Source organism: Chrysemys picta, chromosome 22, assembly GCF_011386835.1.
Source record: "Chrysemys picta bellii isolate R12L10 chromosome 22, ASM1138683v2, whole genome shotgun sequence".
In the NCBI taxonomy this organism is placed as follows: Eukaryota; Metazoa; Chordata; order Testudines; family Emydidae; genus Chrysemys; species Chrysemys picta.
In genome coordinates, this window is record NC_088812.1 from 1,566,096 (window position 1) to 1,588,290 (window position 22,195).

The 22,195-nt window shown below is 61.1% G+C and overlaps 2 protein-coding genes across 4 annotated transcripts; both read right to left on the reverse strand.

Annotated features, from left to right (window-relative positions):
* Positions 1-5,477: 5,477 nt before the first annotated feature.
* On the reverse strand, positions 5,478-21,582 carry LOC101943512 (beta-1,3-galactosyltransferase 2-like). 3 transcript variants are annotated; one of them, XM_065576515.1, is made up of 2 exons: positions 21,374-21,582; positions 5,478-7,980 (listed from the first exon to the last, which is right to left on the reverse strand). In XM_065576515.1, exon 2 carries the CDS (start codon positions 7,900-7,902, stop codon positions 6,808-6,810), a length of 1,095 nt encoding a protein of 364 aa, XP_065432587.1. In that variant the 5' UTR covers positions 7,903-7,980; positions 21,374-21,582; the 3' UTR covers positions 5,478-6,807. The 3 variants fall into 3 exon arrangements, with proteins under 3 accessions (XP_065432587.1, XP_065432589.1, XP_065432588.1); XM_065576517.1 differs by lacking the exon at positions 21,374-21,582 and adding an exon at positions 21,247-21,356; XM_065576516.1 differs by lacking the exon at positions 21,374-21,582 and adding an exon at positions 21,166-21,320.
* On the reverse strand, positions 10,808-20,673 carry LOC135977170 (collagen alpha-1(I) chain-like). Its single transcript, XM_065576459.1, is given in 3 exon segments — positions 10,808-18,936; positions 18,939-18,972; positions 20,657-20,673. Coding segments are annotated over 3 exon segments (1,545 nt in total). The 3' UTR covers positions 10,808-17,442.
* Positions 21,583-22,195: the final 613 nt, after the last annotated feature.

Here is a 22,195-nt window from a genome sequence, read left to right on the forward strand (position 1 = left end):
GGGCTTGGTCTGTGCTGTTAGCAAGACACTTGCAATAGCGTGGCTGGGATTACACAGTAATCAGCTTCTCTGAGAAATTCCTCACTTCCCAAAGGGCACCAGTCACTGAGCGAAGGGGCTGGAAAGGATGGCAGACTGTGCTGCCTGCCCGTTCCCGGACGTGCACATCCATTTCAGTCCTCGGTCGTGCAGCTTCAATGGCTGGCAGGCTTGCCCAGCTGCAGACAAGCCATGTATTAATCCCCCGTTAGACAGCAGCGGGATGTAACGAACGAGCCAGTAGGTCAGGCCGCTTGGGCAAGGCTGAACTTTGCTGCCTTTAATCATGCTTTGTACAAGCGGCGCTGAGGCAGGCAGCAAACCATGTCACGGCTCCGCCAGACACAGTGACTGGTGTCCCTCTGGCCTGTCAGGCGCCAGCCGGGCAGCTTTGCGCGGCAACCTGTCTAGGGAGGCCAAGGCGTCTGTCACAGGTGAAGGCAGTGAGGGAGACGGGCTGCTGTGCAGTGGTGGGCAATGGGCCAGAGTCTAGCATCCACAGTTCAGTGCCAGCTGGGTGGGCAGGTTAACACGCGGGGAAGTGCGCTCCCCCCTCTGTGGAAAGAAAACTGCCCTGAGGCTTTCCATCTTGGTTCTGCTCCAGTGTCCCTGCACAGCTGCCCCCCTTCGCCTCTACGGGCCCCAGTGTCCCGGCTTCGTTACCCACGCCCCTGCACGGCTAATACCCTCTTCCTGGTGCGGCCGAGCACCGCCTCTCTGCAAGGTGTTGCTACCTGAATTGCTGTGGGGAAGACACAGGAGAGCTTGTTGCTGATGATTTAGATGTTCTGGCTCAGACTCTGCTTAGGAGAGCCAATCCGGGCCGGCCCCCTCGCATCGTGCTCCACCCGACAAGGCAGGGCAAGGCTTCATGGGCACCCTGCTCTCTTGCCAGGTGCAGCAGGAAAAGGAACCTGAGGGTGCTGCATCTGAGTGCGGGGGGGGGGGGGGGGGTGGGAATGCAGCACCCACCTTGCTGATAGTGGCACACTCAGCCCAGGCTAGAAATCAAAGGGGCTTTGCCCGTCTGGCAGGGAAGCTGGTGTGTGCTTTCATGGAAGTGTTTCCCCATCTGCTTGGATGTTTGGTTCAGCCCTGGTTGGGCACAGCCTGGGGCCCCCTGTCTGGGGCCTTGTCTGTCCTTTTTGTCGTTGGATTGACATCTGGCCCAGCTGCAGGCCCTCCTGGGTTTCTAGCCAGGTTGTGGGGGAAAATGCACCAGGGAAGGGTTTAATGCTTAAGCAGGCCTGGGGAGCTCTGTGGGGGAGGAAGTGAAAAGGTCGTCACGGGAGGACCTTTTTTCCAAGCCATGCAGGTTAAGCCTAGGGGTAAGATGATGGGGGGAGCTGTTGGGTAGGAGAGCTGGGAGGGGCAGGGCGGGGCGGGGGCTGACTTTCACAGGAGACAAAAGCAGGATCTGGAATAAAAGTGAAAGCGGCCTCTGACCACCAGAAGCTGGGAGTGGCCAACGGGACGGATCACGCGGTAGTGTCCCTGTTCTGTTCATCTGGCATTTGCCGCCGGGGGATGACAGGATGCTGGGCTGGATGGACCAGTTGGTCTGACCCCATGTGGCTGTTCTTATGACTGGATAGTAGTGGGGAATTCTGGAAAACCAACTAGAGAGGGAGGCAGAAAGTGGGGAAATAGCCCCATGTCTTGGGGGAGGGAGGGATGGACCCAGCCACGCTAGGCTGTAGCTGGCTGGTGGGACTGGGGGATGTATTGGGCACCTCCCATAAATCGGCACCGGCTTTGCTAGCTGCATGTTCGTGGAAACGTGTCCCTTGTTGAAGCCAGGCAGCTCACTTCAAAGCACCCGGTGCTAAAGTGGATGAAGGGAGGGTGGCTGCGGTAAGCTATTCACTGCATCGAACAGGGCTGGCTTTTGCCTGAGATTTGCATCACAGGCTGCACTTGTGTGTGGTCGTTCCAGGTCGCAGGGCCCTTTTCCCAAGTTTGGGGTGATAACCCTGGTGTTCCTGCTCAATTCTGGCACGGCAGATGGCACTCTACCTACGCAAACACCTCCTGGCAGTTCCAGTTAGCACCATCTAGCTCTTACCAGTAGATCTCAAAGCACTTTGCAAAGGAGGTCAGTATCCGCATCCCCATTGTACGGATGGGGAAACTGAGGCACAGAGCGGGGACATGGTTCGCCTGAGGTCACCCAGCAGGCCAGGGGCTGAGCTGGGACCTGAGTCCAGGTTCGGAGTCCCCAGTCTCCAATCCACGGTAGTCACAGGATTCTCTCTCTCTTCTAAATGGCCGGGCAGTTCTCAGAGAGTTGTTGCGTCCCACCCCGGACGCTGTTTCTGGGCGTCCTTTGGCAGAAATGCCGGCATAGAAATGCAAAGAATTATTAACAAACCTGGGACTGAAGCCTGGTTTTAGCAGTGACACAAAGTCCTTTTTTGAAACCACTGCTTTGACGCTTCACTAAAATCAGAGCGCTCGGCCGTGCCCTGGTCGGGGGCTGCGTGGTGGTCCAGCTGCCCTCGTTAGATATTCATTCAGCATAGCTGTCTCCTGCCGTGTGGTTTTGCATATTTGTAAATCCACTCATCCCCCAAAAGGCCCCTCAAGGTTAGGTATCGGTCATTGCACCAATTCCCCCTTGTGTGAAGAATAAATCACCCAGTTGGTACGTGGACAGGGCGCAAGTGTTCTTTCAGTGACCGTCGGAAGGTGCGGAGTGGGGGCAGCGCTGCATTCCCCAGGCCCCACCGTTGAATGGAATCGGCTCTTGGCTGGCACACGGCAGTAACCAGAAGTTGATTTTTGGCCTTGGCAGTTTGCTTTGTTTTGATCTCATGCAGCATCTCAGCTGAGAGACAGGGCACCCTAGGGAACAAAGTTAAGCCCAGCGACGGCCGCTGTTTTCATCATGCTTGTAGACAAAAGTGTCGTAACCAGGGCCTGAGAAGGATTTGAAGCGCAGCGGACACCTGTCTCCACCACGGATTTGAGCTGTGTTTGTAATGAGTCAGTGGCATGGTTGGCTGGGGAGGCGGTTAAGACAGCTGCTGAAGTGTGCAAGACCTCAGCCCCAGACCTGCATCTCGTTAGGGTTTTTCCTCTTCCTCGTTGGCATGGTGCACGCGGGGCCAGATTGAGAGAGGTTGCTATTAACCTCAGTCAGCTTAGCAAGGGAGGGTGTGGGGGTCTCTATTCTTTGAGGACTTGAAATGGGGAATGGAGGCTGCTTTCTCAGCCCCGTGAAGGTGGCTGCTGGAATCACGGGGCGCGGCTCTCGGCAGCACGTCCGGCTACATCTAGCATGGTCCCTCCTGGCCTTCAAATCTCTGAATCTAGGATCTACCTGAAAATCAAAGGCTCTGAATTGAGGCCGGAATGAAAAGCAAGGGGGGGGGCTTGAGAGCTGAGCACGACCCTTGTGAAACTTGAGTTCTTACTGCAACCCACCCTCCAGCCCGATTTGCACCTGCCTCCACGGCCCCTGCCCTTACCCCACGCTAGGGGGAGCCTGGACCTTGTCTGCCTGATGCTGTCGCGCATGGTACTGGAAGTGGCAGAGGATCTGCTCCACTCGAGGGAGTTCCCGGAACTGGCCTGGGTCAGGGTGATTTTGCAGATGCAGAATATTTTCCCATTAGCCTCTTCCTTTATCTCTGCCCCATCTCCCAGTTCCGAGCAGCGGGGAGTTGTGTGGGGGGGACCCAGGACCCAGCATGCACCACACAGTCTTTGTCCCTGTGCACTCGAGGGTAGCAGGTCGTGCCTTCCCCGCTACCGGCCCAGCATTGTCGAGGTGACGCCACTGGTCTCCATGGGGAAGGGGGATGGGGTGGGGAGGATGCTATGGCAACCAGCCGGCACAGGGGAGAAGGGAAGAGGAGTTGCCTAGCAACAGAGGAAGTGCCAGGATGTTCTGATCTAACCAGCCTTGATGTTTGGGGGGAGTGGGATGGGGAGGAGAAGCGAAGGTGTCCATGCTGTCCCGGGGGTGGGGGCGGTGAGGATGAATTCTCGAATGTCTGCAAACAGTTTTGGCCAGCAGGGATTAGGGTGGGGGGGCGCTGAGAGCAGTGCCCTTGGACAGAGGGGTTACCCACCCCGCTGGAGCAGCAGCCAGGCTGCGGTGCCCAGCTAGGGAGGGGCTCCCAGGGCCCAGATGTTGGCTGCAGGTCAGCGAGTCTCAGGTGCTTGGGCTGGATTCATCCCGGGGGGGGACTGGGGGCTTGTTTTTCTTTTAGGAGGGCAGCTCCTCTCCTTTGGCCCAGGTTTCCCGCGGGTTGGAACCCCGTGTCCTGGAATGGCTCCGGGATCCGTCCTACCCGCACACGCCCAGCAAAGCTCCCGTCCCATACGGGGAGGGGGGGGGGATCGGCAGTTTGCTAGCTCAGCAGGACGTGTGTGTGTCCCCCGGCCGGGGGCAGGGACCAGAACGGGACAGATGCCGCTCGCTGGCGCCTGGCGGGTACTGAATTGTCACCAGACGCCCCCTTATAAACACCCGACTCTTATCTAGGCACAGGGGATTGCTGCAGGGTTCTCCGGGTACCTTGGGCCCAGCTCTGGCTCCAGCCCAATTAAACGGATGCAGGTGCCACTTTCAACATGAGGTGCAACATCTCAGTATTTGTCTCTGCCAGGCCCGTCTAGCCAATGGGACGATGGCAGAGCGCTGGGGGCTCGGGGAATTCACCCGGGGACGTAGCAGCGCCATTCCCAGCTCGGCCGCACGGCGCCGAAGGGGTCACTAACAGCTCTCAGGGCTAAGCACTTCGTCGGCTCTGCGCCCAACTCCCTAGTAGCCCAGATCGGGCTGCTCCTGGCTCTGTCATTGGGTCTCCCTCCCTTGGGGCTCAGCGTGCCCACCCTCAGCCGGCCGCTGCAACTCCCCTGCCTGCGGGCTCCGTTCGGGCCCCATACGCTGGTCAGTGGCTGGACTCGGCCCAGTCATGGGAGCGTTTCTGCCCGGACCAGCCAACCGATGTGCGTGCGCGTAACGCCCAGGCCCGCACTTGTGGAAGGTCACCAGCAGGTGGCAGCATGCCAGGCCTTATTTTTCTGTGGCAGCATCTGGCTTTGTAGCAAAGACCCCACCCGGCCCCCCGATTCCCTCCAGGCCCCACCCGCTGGAGTTGGCCCCTGGCACCTCCACAACGCCTGGGGTTGGGCGCAGCTGCTCTTCCCTGGCGCCAGCGGCTGGGTCAGCGGCCTGCGGTGTCCAGCGCTCCAGTGACAGCCCAGCTGGAGCTCTGGTCCCCTTCTGGGTTCTGCCCAGCGTGGGAAGGGCCGGATTCCCCGCCCCCACCCAGGGGTGTTCAGGCCCCTCCACCCAACGCTTTCGAAGCCCTAGCAGCAGCGGGGGGGGTGGGGGGTGGAGGCGGGAATCGCTTTACCCCTGATTTCAGAAGGCACCAGCCAGGGGCAGGGGAAATTGGCAAGGAAGAGAAATGAAGCACTGGAGGTCTCAGTCCGGCTGGCCCGTAGCCAGCTCATTTATTACAAATATAGAGATCTATAATTTAATACAAAACCCCACCCAGCCCGGCAATAAAGCCAGGCGCTGGGCGGGGGAACCCTGTGTTGCCGGGCAGCTGCAGCGTGGGGGCTGTTTGCTGTCTGGGCAAAGCGAAGAGACATTTCAGGATGAGGAACCCCGCTGTGTGCTGTGCTGGGGGGGCCAGCATGGGGGGGGGTATTCGCTGAGGTCCAGCCGAGAGCCCTGAGATTAGACGGCCAACCAGGCCTGAGCAATTGCCCAGGGGCCTGCGTTTCTGGCCAGTGTCTGAGGTTAGCCTGGCCGGGTGGGGGTCGGGGTGGGGTGGGGGGGTGGCAGTCAGGGAGTGAGACAGGTGGATGTTGGGGCAGTGTCTGTGTGTCAGGTGTACGGCTGGTGAGTGAGGGGCAGAGCTGTGGGCTGTGTAGATACGTTGGGCACGTATGTGTACATGAGGGTGTATACCCTGGCGTGTGTGTGTGTACATGAAGGTGTGTACCCTGGCGTGTGTGTGTGTGTGTGTGTGTTTAGTGGGGGATGTACACAGTTGTGTGTGTGTACACATTGGGGGTGTACACAGCGGCAGGCGCACTCGTGTGTGTGTGTGTGTGTGTACATGGGGGTGTACACAGCGGCAGGTGTGTGTGTGTGTGTACATTGGGGGTGTACACAGCGGCATGCGTGTGTGTGTGTCTGTGTGTACATGGGGGTGTACACAGCGGCAGGTGTGTGTGTGTACAATGGCAGGTGCGTGTGTGTGTGTGTGTACATGGGGACGTACACAGCGGCAGATGTGTGTGTTTGTACATTGGGGGTGTACACAGCGGCAGATGTGTGTGTGTGTGTGTGTGTGTGTGTGTACATGGGGGTGTACACAGCGGCAGGCGTGTGTGTGTGTGTGTACATGGGGGTGTACACAGCGGCAGGTGTGTGTGTGTACATGGGGATGTACACAGCGGCAGATGTGTGTGTGTGTACATGGGGGTGTACACAGCGGCAGGTGTGTGTGTGTACATGGGGGTGTACACAGCGGCAGGGGTGTGTGTGTGTGTACATGGGGATGTACACAGCGGCAGGTGTGTGTGTGTGTGTGTGTGTGTACATGGGGGTCTACACAGCGGCAGGTGTGTGTGTGTACATGGGGGTGTACACAGCGGCAGGTGTGTGTGTGTACATTGGGGGTGTACACAGCGGCAGATGCGTGTACACACTGGGGTGTCAGTCTGGGCAAGGCTCCATGCCCAGCCTGCGTCCCTGCCCGTGCGTCCTGCACACGTCCCAGCTCCTTCCCCACCCCTCTAGCTGGGGCACGTCTTGTTCCCGCCCAGGAAGTCCGGCCAGACCCTCAGCAGGTCCGTGGGCCCGAAGTGATGCACCACCACCAGCTTGGAGAACCGGCACTTCTCATACTCCTGCCAGAAGACGTTGAAGAGGCCCCAGGGGCTGTCGGTCACGCGGACGCCCAGCTCGTACAAACAGATCCCCATGAACGCGTCCTCCATGTTGATGACCCGGAGGGTCTGGGCCACCCCATACACCTTCTTGGCGAGGTCTCCAGAGAGCACGTAGCCGGGGCCGCCGCAGTACGGGGGATAGGTGTCGTTGGGGTACACCTCCCGGGGCACGTACCACTTGTACGCCTTGCTCCGCAGCGGCCCAGTGTTCCTGTAGATGTACCCCGTCATGAAGTCCTTCTTGGGTGGCAGCTGAGGCTGCAGCAGCTCCCGGACGAGGAAGCCCATGTTGAGGAAGATGTCGCTGTCGGCCTTCACCACGTAGCTGGCATTGGGGCAGTGCCTGCTCACCCACTCCATGCCCATCAGCGTCTTCAGGGTCAGGTTGTTGTAGGTGTCCAGGAAGTCCTGCTGGATGATGTCGCGATGCAGGGCGCTCTCCTCCTTCAGCAGCCGCTGCAGCTGGGAGCTGTAGTGTGGGTGGACCCCGGTCAGGAAGAGCCGCACCATGGAGACGCCGGGCACGGCACTCTCGTTGCCCCAGGTCTGGCGGATGGCGTTCCTCGCCTCGATGTCCTTGGGCTCCGTCACCACCAGCAGCACCAGGAAGGGCGCCCACTCCCGGCACTTGTCCGGCTCGTTCAGGAGGAAGCGGTAACTGTAGGGGTAGACGACCTGCAGCGGGTGCCTGGTGGACGCCGGCGGGCGGCTGGGCACGGGCACAGGCATGGAGTGCCTGGCTTTCTCCTCCTCAGTGCCTTGCCACTGGAAGATGGGGCTGCCCTGGAGTGGCTCCGCAGAGACAGGCTCACGCCGGGGTGCGGCCGAGAGCCACAGCTGCAGGGTCCTGGGGGCGTCGTGGTGGACAATGACAAGCAGCAGGAAAAGGAAGGAGGAGACGCAGACGAAGAGCAGCTTGTGCGGGAAGCCGGCCCTCATGCTGGCAGAATTCTCAGGGACGGGGCAGCCTCAGTGGGGCAGAGTCGCAGGCCTCTCCTGTGTCGTTCCAGCACAGACCTAGAGAGAGGGAGGCCCCGTCTGCATTAGCGCGAGAGCGGCCAGGAGCCCCGGGGAGCAAGCCCGGCCTCTTGGGGCTGTGACCCCATCTCCTGGGGGGGCTGGGTCTGCTCTTGGATGGGAGAGCACCGTGTGCTGCAGGGGAAGGGGTGCATGCCACTCAGTCAGCTGCCCCCAATGCCCCAGCCTGGCACTAGGGGGCGCTGTGCTGCAGGGAGTGGGGTGGGAGTTCAGTAGGGGGCGCTCTCCCCTGATGGTCAATGCTGACCCTAATGCCCCAGTCTGGCACTAGGGGGCGCTGTGCTGCAGGGAGTGGGGTGGGAGTTCAGTAGGGAGCGCTCTCCCCTGATGGTCAATGCTGCCCCCAATGCCCCAGCCTGGCACTAGGGGGTGCTGTGCTGCAGGGAGTGGGGTGGGAGTTCAGTAGGGGGCGCTCTCCCCTGACGGTCAATGCTGACCCTAATGCCCCAGCCTGGCACTAGGGGGCGCTGTGCTGCAGGGAGTGGGGTGGGAGTTCAGTAGGGGGCGCTCTCCCCTGACGGTCAATGCTGACCCTAATGCCCCAGCCTGGCACTAGGGGGCGCTGTGCTGCAGGGAGTGGGGTGGGGGTTCAGTAGGGGGCGCTCTCCCCTCTGAACTGGCAGCTTAATTCTAAGCGGGTGAGACATTAAAAACAAGGTCCTCTGGCCCGTCTACCTGGCTTACGCTGCTAACGCTGCTGCCCTGGATACACCTGCCTCATTCCATTTCCCTTCCCTAAAGCCCCCTCGCAACTGCAGCAGGAGACACCGTCCATCCGGTATGTCCCCCAGCACCGCCCATAAACGTTGTGCCGTGTTGCCGTCTGGCTGTTGCGCACACGGGTTGCTCCACCGCAGAGGCAGCTGCATCTCAGTGGCCGGTGAGCAGCGGTTCCTGTCTCTCTCACAGTGACCCCGTACTCCACACACACCAGGGGCTGGAAAACACCCAGTGGGGTGGGGAGGCTCCTGGTCTCTGGGACGCAGGCGCTAGGAGAGACCAAGCCGGGATCTTGTGAGACCAAACCAGCCAGCCCCCTCCTACGGCAGCTCCATGAGTCACCCCACGGAACCTGCTCCTCCAGCCGGCCCCAGCATCCTGGAACTCTGATTCTCAGATTGCAAGAGGTCCGGGAGTGGCAGGGGCACCCCTTGGCCTGGTGAGAAGGAAACCGAGTCCAGAAGCGTCTGGGCCTGTGCCCAGAGCAGACAGGGGGGTGGGGGGAAGTCTGGCGCAGAGATTAGCACCCAGACACTTTGGCCAAGTATAAACAGCTTGGTGCGGTGGGCAGTGCTTGCCTGCCGCTTTGCGGCTGAAGCCCGTTGGCTGATGTATTTAATCTTCTGCCTCCCCAGAGTTGCTTGGGAATGCAACAGGATCAAGGCCGTGGGGAGGAGAAGTGGGGAGCTGGGATCCAGGCTGCCTGGGTTCTCTCCCTAGCTCCGGGAGGGCAGTGGGGTCTGGTGGTTAGAGCAGGAGGGGCTGGGAGCCAGGATGCCTGGGTTCTCTCCCCAGCTCCAGGAGGGGAGTGGGGCCTAGCGGTTAGAGCAGGAGGGTCTGGGAGCCAGGACTCCTGGGTTCACTCCCTAGGTGAGCAGGGTGAAGGCCCTTCCCTTGGCTGTGTCTGTTTGGCTAGCAGCCCAGTGGGGATGGCTCTGGGATGCGGAGTGGCAGCTGGCTAGCCTGCCCAAGACAGCCTGGAAGTAGAGATCTTTGCAGGGCAGGGAAAGGCAAACAAGGAAGAGTCCCTGCCTCTCCCACTGGGGCCTCCCCGCCGGCTGCTGGGCAGCATTCCTGGGGCCCTGCGGTATTTCCTCCACGGGTGATCGATGCCTTTGGCAGCAGTGCAGTTCCAGAGAAAACTGGCTGTAAGAGCTGGTGCCAAGGGGAGCTGCCAGAGCCGGGAGCCCCTGCCCAGCAGTTCGCAGCCCCATGAACCTGTCCCCTGCAAGGCCGGATGGGCCTGTGGCGGGGCTCTAGCTTAGCCCTTGGGAGACCGGCGGCAAGGCCCTGCTCTGCCGTGGCGTTCCTGAGTGATGCCATGACTCAGTTTCCACCTGTGTGTGATGCCCTGCCCCCCCCCACGGGGGTGGGGGGGTGCGTGTGAGGATCAAGGCACTGCAGCTTTGACTCCACTACTAAGCTGATGGGGAGTGGACAGAGTGGCTGCTCTGCAGACAGGATAACAGCCCACTACTGCCGCTCGCTAACGGAGCTGCTGCTTTAGCGCAATCCGGAGAGGCTTATGCTGTGGACGTGAGGTTACAGCGCTCAACCCTCCCTGGAAATTATTAGGGTTATGATGTCACTAGGATGGTAGCACTGAAAGGCTGCAACCGAGATCAGGGCCCCCTCATGCCGGACGCCGCCCAGACCCCGGCCGAGATCAGGGCCCGGTCGCACCGGACACTGCCCAGACCGCGGCCAAGATCAGGGCCCCGTTGCGCAGGGCGCTGCCCAGACCCCAGCCGAGATCAGGGCCCCATCGTGCCAGACTCTGTACGGACACAGTGAGAGACAGTCTACATAGACAAGTGTGGGGACAGGAACTGGAGACGGTAAACATGCCAAGGTCACACAACGGGGCCGTGCAGAGCTGGGGACAGAACCTAGGAGTCCTGGCTCCCAGGCCCCCCCTGCTCTAAGCCTTGGACCCAGGGCCAGCCCCGGGCACCAGCTGAGCAAGCTGGTGCTTGGGGCGGCCGATTGTTGGAGGCGGCATTCTGCCCAATCCTAGGGCGGCACGGCCGCTTTGTTGTTGTTAAGTATCAGAGGGGTAGCCGTGTTAGTCTGAATCTGTAAAAAGCAACAGAGGGTCCTGTGGCACCTTTGAGACTAACAGAAGTATTGGGAGCATAAGCTTTCGTGGGTAAGAACCTCACTTCTTCGGATGCAAGTAATGGAAATCTCCAGAGGCAGGTATATATCAGTGTGGAGATAACGAGGTTAGTTCAATCAGGGAGGGTGAGGTGCTCTGCTACCAGTTGAGGTGTGAACACCAAGGGAGGAGAAACTGTTTCGGTAGTTGGATAGCCATTCCCAGTCTTTGTTTAATCCTGATCTGATGGTGTCAAATTTGCAGATGAACTGGAGCTCAGCAGTTTCTCTTTGGAGTCTGGTCCTGGAGTTTTTTTGCTGTAAGATGGCTACCTTTACATCTGCTATTGTGTGGCCCTGATCAGGAATGGCAATATACAAAAACCTGTAGGAGAACACTTCAACCTCCCTGGCCACAATCCAGCAACCACGTTCGCTTTGCTGCAAACTGCTCGTCCCCCACCACTGCCGCCCTGGCCTGACGCCGAGACACTGGGAAGGGGCGGGGGGGAGAGCTCAGCTAGGTAACATTGACTTCGATTGGAGGCTCTGTGGGGCAGGGACCCCCGCTCTGTTCTTGGTGTGGGTCCTGGCCCATGGCTGGGCTCCCCCGTGCTACCGTAATACACCTAATAAATACCACTCATAAAATAACCCAGGATAATTTGCAAGAAAAGCAGTCGCAGAACCAAACAATGGGGGAAAGGGGCCACGGGACGTATGGGAGCTGCACCCCCCGGCGCTGGGAACAGCAATGGCACCACTGGGGCTCAGTTTCCCCTGGCGTCCCAGCTTGGGGCGGCCGGTAAGTGACAATCTGCAGGAAGCTGAAATGCGCTGAGGGCACCAGGAAGGAAAGCGCCAGGGGCTGCACGCGTGACCAAGGGAACGGTGGGTGCCTCTGCCACGCGACTCAGCAGCAGTATGTGGGCAGCGGTGCCATGAACCGACCCCAGTCTCTGATCAGGCGTCACTCAGCCGGGCTGGGCAACATCATTGGACATGAGCCAGGAAGCGAAAAATTCCCAGGTCTCATGTTCCCCAAGCCGGAGCCTGGGCCTCCAGGGGTGGGGGAGGGGGGGGTCACGTGCAGGGCCGGCTCTAGGCACCAGGCACCCAAGCACATGCTTGGGGCGGCACCTGGTAAGGGGCGGTGGGGGGAGCGTGGCGCGGCATTCCGTGGGGGGGGCGCTCCGGCGGCGTGGCGCGGCGCTGGGGGGGCGGGCTCCGGTTGCGCGGGGCTCGGCGAGGGGGCGGCGCGGGCGCGGCGCTGGAAGGGGGTTCCGGCGGCGCTCGGCGGGGGGCGGGGCGGGCTCCGGCAGCGCGGGGCTCGGCGCTCGGGGGGGGGGGTGCGGCGCGGGCACGGCGCTGGAGGGGGGTTCCGGCGGCGCTTGGCAGGGGGCGGTGGCGGGCTCCGGCGCCAGGGGCCGTCGCGGGGCTCAGCGCTTGGGGGGGATTCCGGCGGCACTCGGCGCATGGGGGGGGGCAGGCTCCGGCGCTCGGCACTCGGCGGGAGGGCGGTGCTCGGTGGGGGGGGGTGGCGCAGCGCTCGGCTGGGGGGCCTAGGGGGTGGCGCTTTTTTTTGCTGCTTGGGGCAGCAAAAAAGCTAGAGCCGGCCCTGGTCACGTGAAGACAAGGGCAGCGTGTTTCGCTGGCTCCACCCTTTGCAGATGCTGCCACGTGTTTTCTGCGGGGCCTCGTCAGGCTCAGTCCTTCCTCCCCGTCGCTCTCCCGCCTTCGGTGACCTACCGGGGCTCTGAGCCCGGCCCCAGATCGCAGCGAAATGACCCATGAGGCTCTGTACTTTGAGCACAACCCTCCTTGAGGGGGCGCAGCCAGTTGCGTGGCAGGCGTTGTGCCTGACGCACCCCTGTGCTCTGGGCTGGGTTTTATTTGCCACCATCCTCTGAAGCAGCACAGAGCAGCGCTGGGCCACCAGGCGGGGTGGGCCGGTGCCCTGAGGCAGTCCAGAGACTCCTGTCCAGAAGCCTGGCCTCTGACTCTCGCTCACATGGTCAGGCTCAAACGGATCATTAGATCTGGGGCAGAAATTTCCTCCAGCTCAGTGATCTGGGGGAGTGAGGGGGGATGTTCGCCTTCCTCTGCAGCGCGAGGCACCTGCTGTGGTCACCTGGGCACGCCTCACCTAATCACATTCCCTGCCTGGGCATTGCTGGACTGTCTCCTGAGGGCTGTAACTGGGTGCAGTGTCACATCCCGTGATACACAGGTGCAGCGCTAATGCTTCCTTCTGGCCTTAAACGCTGACACTAGCACAGAGGAGACCACACACCGGGGATCAGTTGACGTGATCTGGATCTGAAATGGAGCCTTGAACTTTCCCCCTACACAATGCAACTTTCCAAAGAGTTTCACGATGACACAGGTCGAAAACTAAACATCTGCTTGTAAAGGTGTCTTATTGGCCCAATAAGCGCATGTTATCTGTCAAAGTCCACGTCCCGTGTCCTGCTGCTGGGGGCCGCACGCCGAGCGGCCTTGACGTTATAGCTTAGACACTACCCCAGAATGTGGTTTCAGTATGAAACCGTCCAACCCGCTCTGAGGCCTGGTAACATTATCTACCCAACGGGACGTGCACCACCGTGGAGTCCCTTTCAGGACCGACATGTGTTCCTCATTAGACTATTGGATTCCAATCTACCTTGGCTGCTGCCTCGCTGGAGGGACCAACTTCCCCTTTCCTCCCGTCCCTCCTTGCAGGTTGGCACAGTGGGCCGAGGCCACGCCAGGTTCTTTCCCTCCCTGCCCTTCCTCTCAAGTATCAGGCATTGGCCACTGTTGGAGGCGAGGGGCAGGAGGCAGCTAGGAACCGTGAATGCAGACCGCTCAGCCAGGCTGGCAGGCAAGGTATTTCCAGTGGTTCTGTTACACAAGGCCCTGACCAGACCTCATCTGCAATGCTGGGTGCGTGTTGCAGAGAGAGGAACTCAGACCCCCGGGAGGGAGAGAAGCTAAGGGCCAACGCTGGCACCTTCCTCTGCAGGGCCTCGGAGCGGCCGACGCTGGTTTCCAGCTGGTTTATCCAGGAGAAGATTAAGAGTGAGTTGCTCACAGTTGAGAGGAAAAGTCTGACCGAGCTCCGTCATGCTAACTGGGGCTACAGATTTAACGTCCTATTGTGAGTGCCACTGCGGGAAAGTGACTAAAAGTCCCTGAAGCGTCACGTTGACCTAGAGCAACGAACGCCGTCGCCGATGGGAAACAGTGCCACCGGGCGACACGGTCAGACGCAAGCCAAAGGCCTCCTGCGGTAACTCAGGGACTGTGTTAAAACCAGGCCTGGGAAACGAGGGCAGCATGGGGCCAGAATTGGTGGGCTGGAAATGAGGCCTAAGGGGTGGACAAAGCCATGGGCGGATGGGCTGTGCTGCCCCTGGCCCGGCTGGGGGCCTCACCATTGGACCTTTGTTGTCCCGATCCCAAGAGCTGGCCTGAGCAGAGCAGGCCAGAGCGGGCGACCCAGAGGACAACCACCCCCTGGCATATGAGCCCTTCCCACGCCCCTCGGGTGGCCTTTTCCTTCCACACCTTCTAGCTCCTCTTTCCCACCGCTCGCCTTGTGCCTTTGGGTTGCTACGGGGCTGCTTTGATAGAGATTTTTGCAACACTGCGGTGAGCCCGCGACCACAAAAAGCACCACCCTAGGCAGCCTGACGCAGGTCTGTGTCTGCCAGATCTTGGTACGGCTGCCCAGCCCGTGTGCCAGGCCTGTGTTTGTCCAGTAACGAGCTGATAAGGAAAAGTCAAGTTCAAAGACAATAAATGCTGCAGTTCCTGTTTGTTCTTCCCCCTTTGGCGTGTGTTTGTCATCTAGAAACCGCAGCAACACCTGCTCCAGCCCCGCTCAGCCCATCCCTGTCCCGCAACCAGGCCAGTTATCACCGGCTTTAACACCACCCCAAAGCGTCCAAGGGCGGGGCTTGAACCCCCTCCCCGGCTGGGGGCCCAGGGCTGTTGTTCAAATGAAAACCTTACTGCGTTAACCACCCTCCCCCGCCCCTGCTTTTCGGTCTCTAATAAAAGGCTCCAAGGCTCTTTGCTGGCGGGTTTGCCGGGGCGCTGAGCAGAGTCTCCGGCTCCCAACCCCCCCCAGGTTCATGGTGGCCGGTTCCAGGGTCGTGTTAACACCTCTGGCTCTTAGGGTCCATTTATTCCAGCCCAATCAATCCCCCAGCCCTGGGCCCCACCCATTGGGACTGGACTAAGGGGCAGGTTTTGATCAGGAACGGTGATTAGTCAGGGCCAGGCCCGGGGCGTTTGCTCCCTCATTCAGGCTCTGTACTTTGACTTCAGATCTTTGCTCTAGCTCCACCACAAGCTACGGGCTGGACACGGGGATCTCGGGGTGAGATTGTCAGGCCTGGGCTACGCAGGGGGAGAACCGCTGGGAGGAGGTGGCCCTGGTGCTCGGACGGGGAGATGGTGCTAAAGGACAGCGAGGGGACTGGGGAGGGACGGCCCCTGAGGGCAGCGTGAGGTCCAGGTTGTGCTCAAGGCCTCGCTTGCATCGCACAGACGCAGGGCCCCCGTCACTCCCTGTCACAGAGCCCCAGCAAGACACTGGTTCTAGTCCTGGGCCAGCTACACGGGCCGAGCTTGTCCTTGGTGTGTCACGTGCGCAGCGATAAACCCGGGATAACGGTGCTGCGCTCACAGGTGTTACACTTGGATAAAGGGACTTGCCTGGGATGTTGTCTGCTCAACAGCTGTTCCACACCCAGGAACCAGAGCAGTAAAAATCCCGGGCAGCTGTGTTAGACAGCCTCTTCCCTTTCCGGCTGGGAAGCAGGGGCGGGACAGCAGGGGGTGAGATCGGTTCACGAGGGGAGCCGTTAGCAGCACAGGGGTCAGAGTTTAGGGGTAATAGACAGGCGGCGACAGTCGTGTTACTGCCCGGAAGGTAGGGTGCCCAGACAGCAAGTGTGACAAATCGGGACGGGGGTGGGGGGGAACAGGAGCCTATATAAGAAAAAGACCCAAAATCGGGACTGTCCCTATGAAATCAGGACAGCTGATCACCCTACAGGAAGGCAGCTGTGGCGGATTGCTGAGAGCAGCAGGCTACCCCCAGTTCTGGGAGGGGAGTGAGGGATAGTGGTTAGAGCAGGGGGGTTTGGGAGCCAGGACTCCTGGTGTGACGTTATTGATATAATCTGGGACCATATAGATCATTGTTGCAACCGAGGTCCTGTAGTGGCACGCAAATCTTGTATAAAGGGGGTCAAATGGGGTGTCTAAGACAAGATTATGGTTTACTGGTTATGATTATGCTGTCTATGTGTGTGTATCACTTTTGTAGTTGAAGTTATGAATATTGGCTCTATACTGTCTGTATTTCAAACTTATGCTATGCTGCTGGGTGACATCCCAGACGAACTGGTGTTAGCTCTGCCTAGCTTGCTTGATGGCCCATTAAGGACCATTAGCTACACAATGGACCCATTGAGAGAAGGCAAATATGCCTTGAGACTCAGCAAAGTATGCAGGAACTTGCCCATGTGACTCCAGACTCCATTTTGCTGTAATTTTCCACAGTAAGAACAAAGAGGTGATCTTACACCTGGAAAAGACTATATAAGGCTGATGCCTCATCTCCATTTGGTCTTCAATCCTGCTTCTTACCTCTGGAGGAACTTTGCTACAAACTGAAGCTTTGAACAAAGGACTGAGGACCCATCCCAGCGGGGGATGTATTCCAGAGACTTGATTTGAACCTGCAGTTTATTCCATCGCTGCTGCAAGCCTGAGCCAAGACCTTTGCCATTACTGTATGTAATTGATTCCATTTAACCAATTCTAACTCTCATCTCTACCTTTTTCCTTTTATGAATAAACCTTTAGATTTTAGATTCTAAAGGATTGACAACAGCGTGATTTGTGGGTAAGATCTGATTTGTATATTGACCTGGGTCTGGGGCTTGGTCCTTTGGGATCAGGAGAACCTTTTTCTTTTACTGGGGTCTTGGTTTTCATAACCATTTGTCCCCATAACGAGTGGTACTGGTGGTAATACTGGGAAACTGGAGTGTCTAAGGAGATTGCTTGTGAGACTTGCAGTTAGCCAGTGGGATGAGACTGAAGTCCTCTTAGTCTGGCTGGTTTGGTTTGCCTTTGAGGTGGAAAAAAACCCAGCCTTGGGCTGTAACTGCCCTATTTGAGCAATTTGTCCTGAGTTGGCACTCTCAGTTGGGTTCCGCCAGAACCGCATTGTCACACCTGGGTTCTATCCCTAGCTCTGGGAGGTGAATGGGATCTAGTGGTCAGAGCACAGTCAGGGTTTCTATTATCTTGTGCCAATTCCTCCCCGATCCATGCCTCAGTTTCCCCTCTCTGTAAAAGGGATGGGGGGATGGTCCTGCCTCCGTGAAGTGCTTTGAACTCCATGGATGGAAAGCACCAGTGGCTCGTATCGCCAGTGGTGGACTCTAGACTATACAGTCGCTAATGGTAGGTACTTACCAGGCCCCCACTCTGGTATCTGGGCATCCCCATTGCACACTGGGGCCCCAAAGCGGCTCCATGGCTCACCCACAGTCCGACAGGGACTCAAACCCGGGGCCAGCCCACCTCTCTAAACACTGCGCCTCTCTGCCCCCTCACCTACTCCGGGATGATGGGAACAAAGGTGACAGCGGAAGCTGGAGCCAGGTGCTCTGAGGTGAGCGAAAGGGCGTGGGACAAAGAATGCAGCGATGGGGAAATCTGGTTAGAGCACATTTCGGATGACGAATCACCTGAAAATGTGATTTCCCCAACACCCCTGGGAAGGGCCAGGGACCCGGCTTCTCCCTGCTGGCTGGGGAACCGTTCCCAGAAGGGCCGGGGACCCCGCTTCTCCCTCTGGCTGGGGAACCGTCCCCGGAAGGGCCGGGGACCCCGCTTCTCCCTGCCGGCTGGGGAACTGTCCCCCGGAAGGGCCGGGGGCCCCGCTTCTCCCTGCTGGCTGGGGAACCGTCCCCAGAAGGGCCGGGGACCCCGCTTCTCCCTGCTGGCTGGGGAACCGTCCCCAGAAGGGCCGGGGACCCCGCTTCTCCCTGCCGGCTGGGGAACCATCCCCCGGAAGGGCCGGGGGCCCCGCTTCTCCCTGCTGGCTGGGGAACCGTCCCCCGGAAGGGCCGGGGCCCCGCTTCTCCCTGCCGGCTGGGGAACCGTCCCCCGGAAGGGCCGGGGACCCGGCTTCTCCCTGCCGGCTGGGGAACCGTTCCCAGAAGGGCCGGGGACCCCGCTTCTCCCTGCCGGCTGGGGAACCGTCCCCCGGAAGGGCCAGGGACCCCGCTTCTCCCTGCTGGCTGGGGAACCGTCCCCTGGAAGGGCCGGGGACCCGGCTTCTCCCTGCTGGCTGGGGAACCGTCCCCGGAAGGGCCGGGGACCCCGCTTCTCCCTACTGGCTGGGGAACCGTCCCCTGGAAGGGCCGGGGACCCGGCTTCTCCCTGCCGGCTGGGGAACCGTCCCCCGGAAGGGCCGGGGACCCCGCTTCTCTCTGCTGGCTGGGGAACCGTCCCCTGGAAGGGCCGGGGACCCGGCTTCTCCCTGCTGGCTGGGGAACCGTCCCCTGGAAGGGCCGGGGACCCGGCTTCTCCCTGCCGGCTGGGGAACCGTTCCCAGAAGGGCTGGGGACCCCGCTTCTCCCTGCCGGCTGGGGAACCGTCCCCCGGAAGGGCCGGGGACCCCGCTTCTCCCTGCCGGCTGGGGAACCGTCCCCCGGAAGGGCCGGGGACCCCGCTTCTCCCTGCTGGCTGGGGAACCGTCCCCTGGAAGGGCCGGGGACCCGGCTTCTCCCTGCTGGCTGGGGAACCGTCCCCGGAAGGGCCGGGGACCCGGCTTCTCCCTGCTGGCTGGGGAACCGTCCCCTGGAAGGGCCGGGGACCCGGCTTCTCCCTGCCGGCTGGGGAACCGTCCCTCGGAAGGGCCAGGGACCCCGCTTCTCCCTGCCAGCTGGGGAACCGTCCCCCGGAAGGGCCGGGGACCCCGCTTCTCCCTGCCGGCTGGGGAACCGTCCCCCGGAAGGGCCGGGGACCTGGCTTCTCCCTGCTGGCTGGGGAACCGTCCCCTGGAAGGGCCGGGGGCCCCGCTTCTCCCTGCTGGCTGGGGAACCGTCCCCAGAAGGGCCGGGGACCCCGCTTCTCCCTCTGGCTGGGGAACCGTCCCCGGAAGGGCCAGGGACCCGGCTTCTCCCTCTGGCTGGGGAACCGTCCCCAGAAGGGCCAGGGACCCCGCTTCTCCCTGCTGGCTGGGGAACCGTCCCTCGGAAGGGCCAGGGACCCCGCTTCTCCCTGCCAGCTGGGGAACCGTCCCCCGGAAGGGCCGGGGACCCCGCTTCTCCCTGCCGGCTGGGGAACCGTCCCCCGGAAGGGCCGGGGACCTGGCTTCTCCCTGCTGGCTGGGGAACCGTCCCCTGGAAGGGCCGGGGGCCCCGCTTCTCCCTGCTGGCTGGGGAACCGTCCCCAGAAGGGCCGGGGACCCCGCTTCTCCCTCTGGCTGGGGAACCGTCCCCGGAAGGGCCAGGGACCCGGCTTCTCCCTCTGGCTGGGGAACTGTCCCCAGAAGGGCCAGGGACCCCGCTTCTCCCTGCTGGCTGGGGAACCGTCCCCGGAAGGGCCGGGGACCCGGCTTCTCCCTCTGGCTGGGGAACCGTCCCCCGGAAGGGCCGGGGACCCCGCTTCTCCCTCTGGCTGGGGAACCGTCCCTCGGAAGGGCCGGGGACCCGGCTTCTCCCTGCTGGCTGGGGAACCGTCCTCGGAAGGGCCGGGGACCCCGCTTCTCCCTCTGGCTGGGGAGCCGTCCCCCGGAAGGGCCGGGGACCCGGCTTCTCCCTGCTGGCTGGGGAACCGTCCCCGGAAGGGCCGGGGACCCCGTCTCTGGGGCTAGTTAAAGTCCTGCTAGGACAGGATGGGGGGGTCGTGTCAGTTACATTCAGTCCCATCACACCCAGCCGCAGGGAGCCGGATAGAGACCGGGTCCGATCCTGGACGCCCTGACAGGCAAGTGCAGCGTTACTAGGGTGACCGGCTGTCCCGCTATGATTGGGACCAGCCAGTATTAGGGGCTTTGGCTTCTATACGCAACTATTCCCGACCCCCCCACACACACCCCGAAAAAGTGTCCTGATTGTGCACCCTGGTTATCTGGTCACCCCGAGCGTTACGCCCATGAGTCAGCCCCAGCTCGGGCCATCGGGGGAGCAGGAATGTGGCCGGCAGCTAAAGCTCCTAGCCAGGCTTCAGCCTCGGTAGCAGGATTTTCGAGTTTTCCGTGCAAGTCCCCTGAACGCTGAGTCATGTCACCAATGTACCAGCTGGGGATGTGGGGCTGTGGGGGTGGAAGGGCTGGGCAGGGACTCAGGAGATCAGAGTTCAGTTCCTACCCCAGGCTCCATGTGTCGAGTCACTGCCATGCTCTGTGCCTCGGTTTCCCCGCACCCCAGTGCAGTGAGACTGCCAGATCTTTGGGGCCGGGCTGGTCTCTCGCTCTGCGCCTGGGCAGCGCCTGGCATGACGGGGCCCTGATTTCAGCCGGTGACTACAGCACCAGGCGCAAGACTAAGCCCCTGTTTGAAGCTGGCCGGGGCCGGGAGCCGTTTGCCGGGAAGGAATCACAAGCAGTACCGAAAAACGGCCAGTCGGCAATTCACCCCAGCCCTCAGCGAGCCCAGCCTGCCCCGGGAGCCATTCGAACCCCATTGCGGAGTCCTGCCCCCAGCCCTCCCCCTCCCTGAGACCCCCCAGCCCTTGCTTGGTCTCTGCAGACCCCCCACAGCGGGACTCTCCCTCTAAGCACCTCCCCATTCAGAATTGCAGAGCCCCAAGGACTCACCTTGGGGGGATCCACATGGGCCCCCTCCCTCCCCTGCAGCAACAAGGCCCTGACCCACCGGTGCTTGTGGGGCAGCCAGCAGCGTGGGAGGGACAGGGTTAAAACCAGCCAGCACAGCACAGAGAGCATGGACTGAACCCAGGAGGGACGGGGGACACGGGGCGGAGCACAGCACAGAGAGCATGGACCGAACCCAGGAGGGACGGGGGACACGGGGCGGAGCACAGCACAGAGAGCATGGACCGAACCCAGGAGGGACGGGGGACACGGGGCGGAGCACAGCACAGAGAGCATGGACCGAACCCAGGAGGGACGGGGGACACGGGGCGGAGCACAGCACAGAGAGCATGGACCGAACCCAGGAGGGACGGGGGACACAGGGCGGCTTTTCTTCCTACCCCTTTAGACTGAGAGTGAGAGAGAGATTTGCTTCTAATTTCTGTTACTATCATCTTTCTTTCGTACTCCTCCCTCTCTAGCTGGTTCCGCTGGCTGCCTTCCTTAGCTACCTTTCGCGCTCTCTCCAGCCGCTTTTCTTATTTCTCATTCTACGCTGCTTTCTTCCGAAGTGTTCCTCCTTCCTTCCATACCGCTCGCTTCTGTCTTTCTTTCACACTCCTCCGTGCCCGTTTCCTTGTCTCTTTCCGTCCAGTCTAGCTGTTTCTCTCTCTCTCCCCACCTCTTTCCTTCACCGTTCTCCCAGCATCTCCCGCTCACCTGTGAGCCGTGCGGTGCCACCCGTCTGAGCCCTGCTCGCGTCTCTCTCTCCTGCGCCGGCCCCCTCCCGGCCCAGTTTATTTCACGCGCTCTGGGTGCGGGGGGAGGGTTGCACGAGGTGGCTGACGACAGTGTCCAGCACGCACCCTCCCCACAAACTTCCTGCTTCCCTGCCTTGTCCTGCTGCTTGGGGACAGGGGATGGGGATGGCTGGCTGGGCTGGGCACCGCACCTGTACTTTAGTACTTATTGCGACAGGGTGGGATGGGCCAGCCACTTTCCCTGACGTCAAGGCCCTGCTGCCACCTGGCCCCGGGTACCAGGATCTGGGACCCTCCCGGGTGTGGGGTCTGGGCATTGTCTGCCCCAGGGGCCCTCCCCCCCTCCCGGTCATGGCCAGGTGCTGGGGGTTGGTGATCAGGGCACCTGTCCATCTCTGGGCTACCCCCCCTTGCAGCCCTGGGGCCTGATCCTCCCCCCACTGAGCCTGATCCTTCCCCCTCCCCCCACCAGCCCTGGGCCTGATCCTCCTCCCATACTGCCCTGTCTGTTCTTGTCGTCACCCCTTGGATTGCCAGTGTCCCTTCAGCTTCCCAGTGGGGTCCCCAGGCAGCATTGGGGCTGCTCTCCGCTCCCTGGGTCGTCACCAGCTCCGGCAAGGGCCACAGTGTCGGAGGTCGGAGCCAGTGCAGGGCTCGGGGATCGGGGGCGGCTCTTCCCCGGGGAGATTTGCATTTGGAGGGCATGGCCCTGGCTAGGGTGACCAGACAGCAAGTGTGAAAAATCAGGACAGGCGGTGGGGGGTAATAGGAGCCTATATAA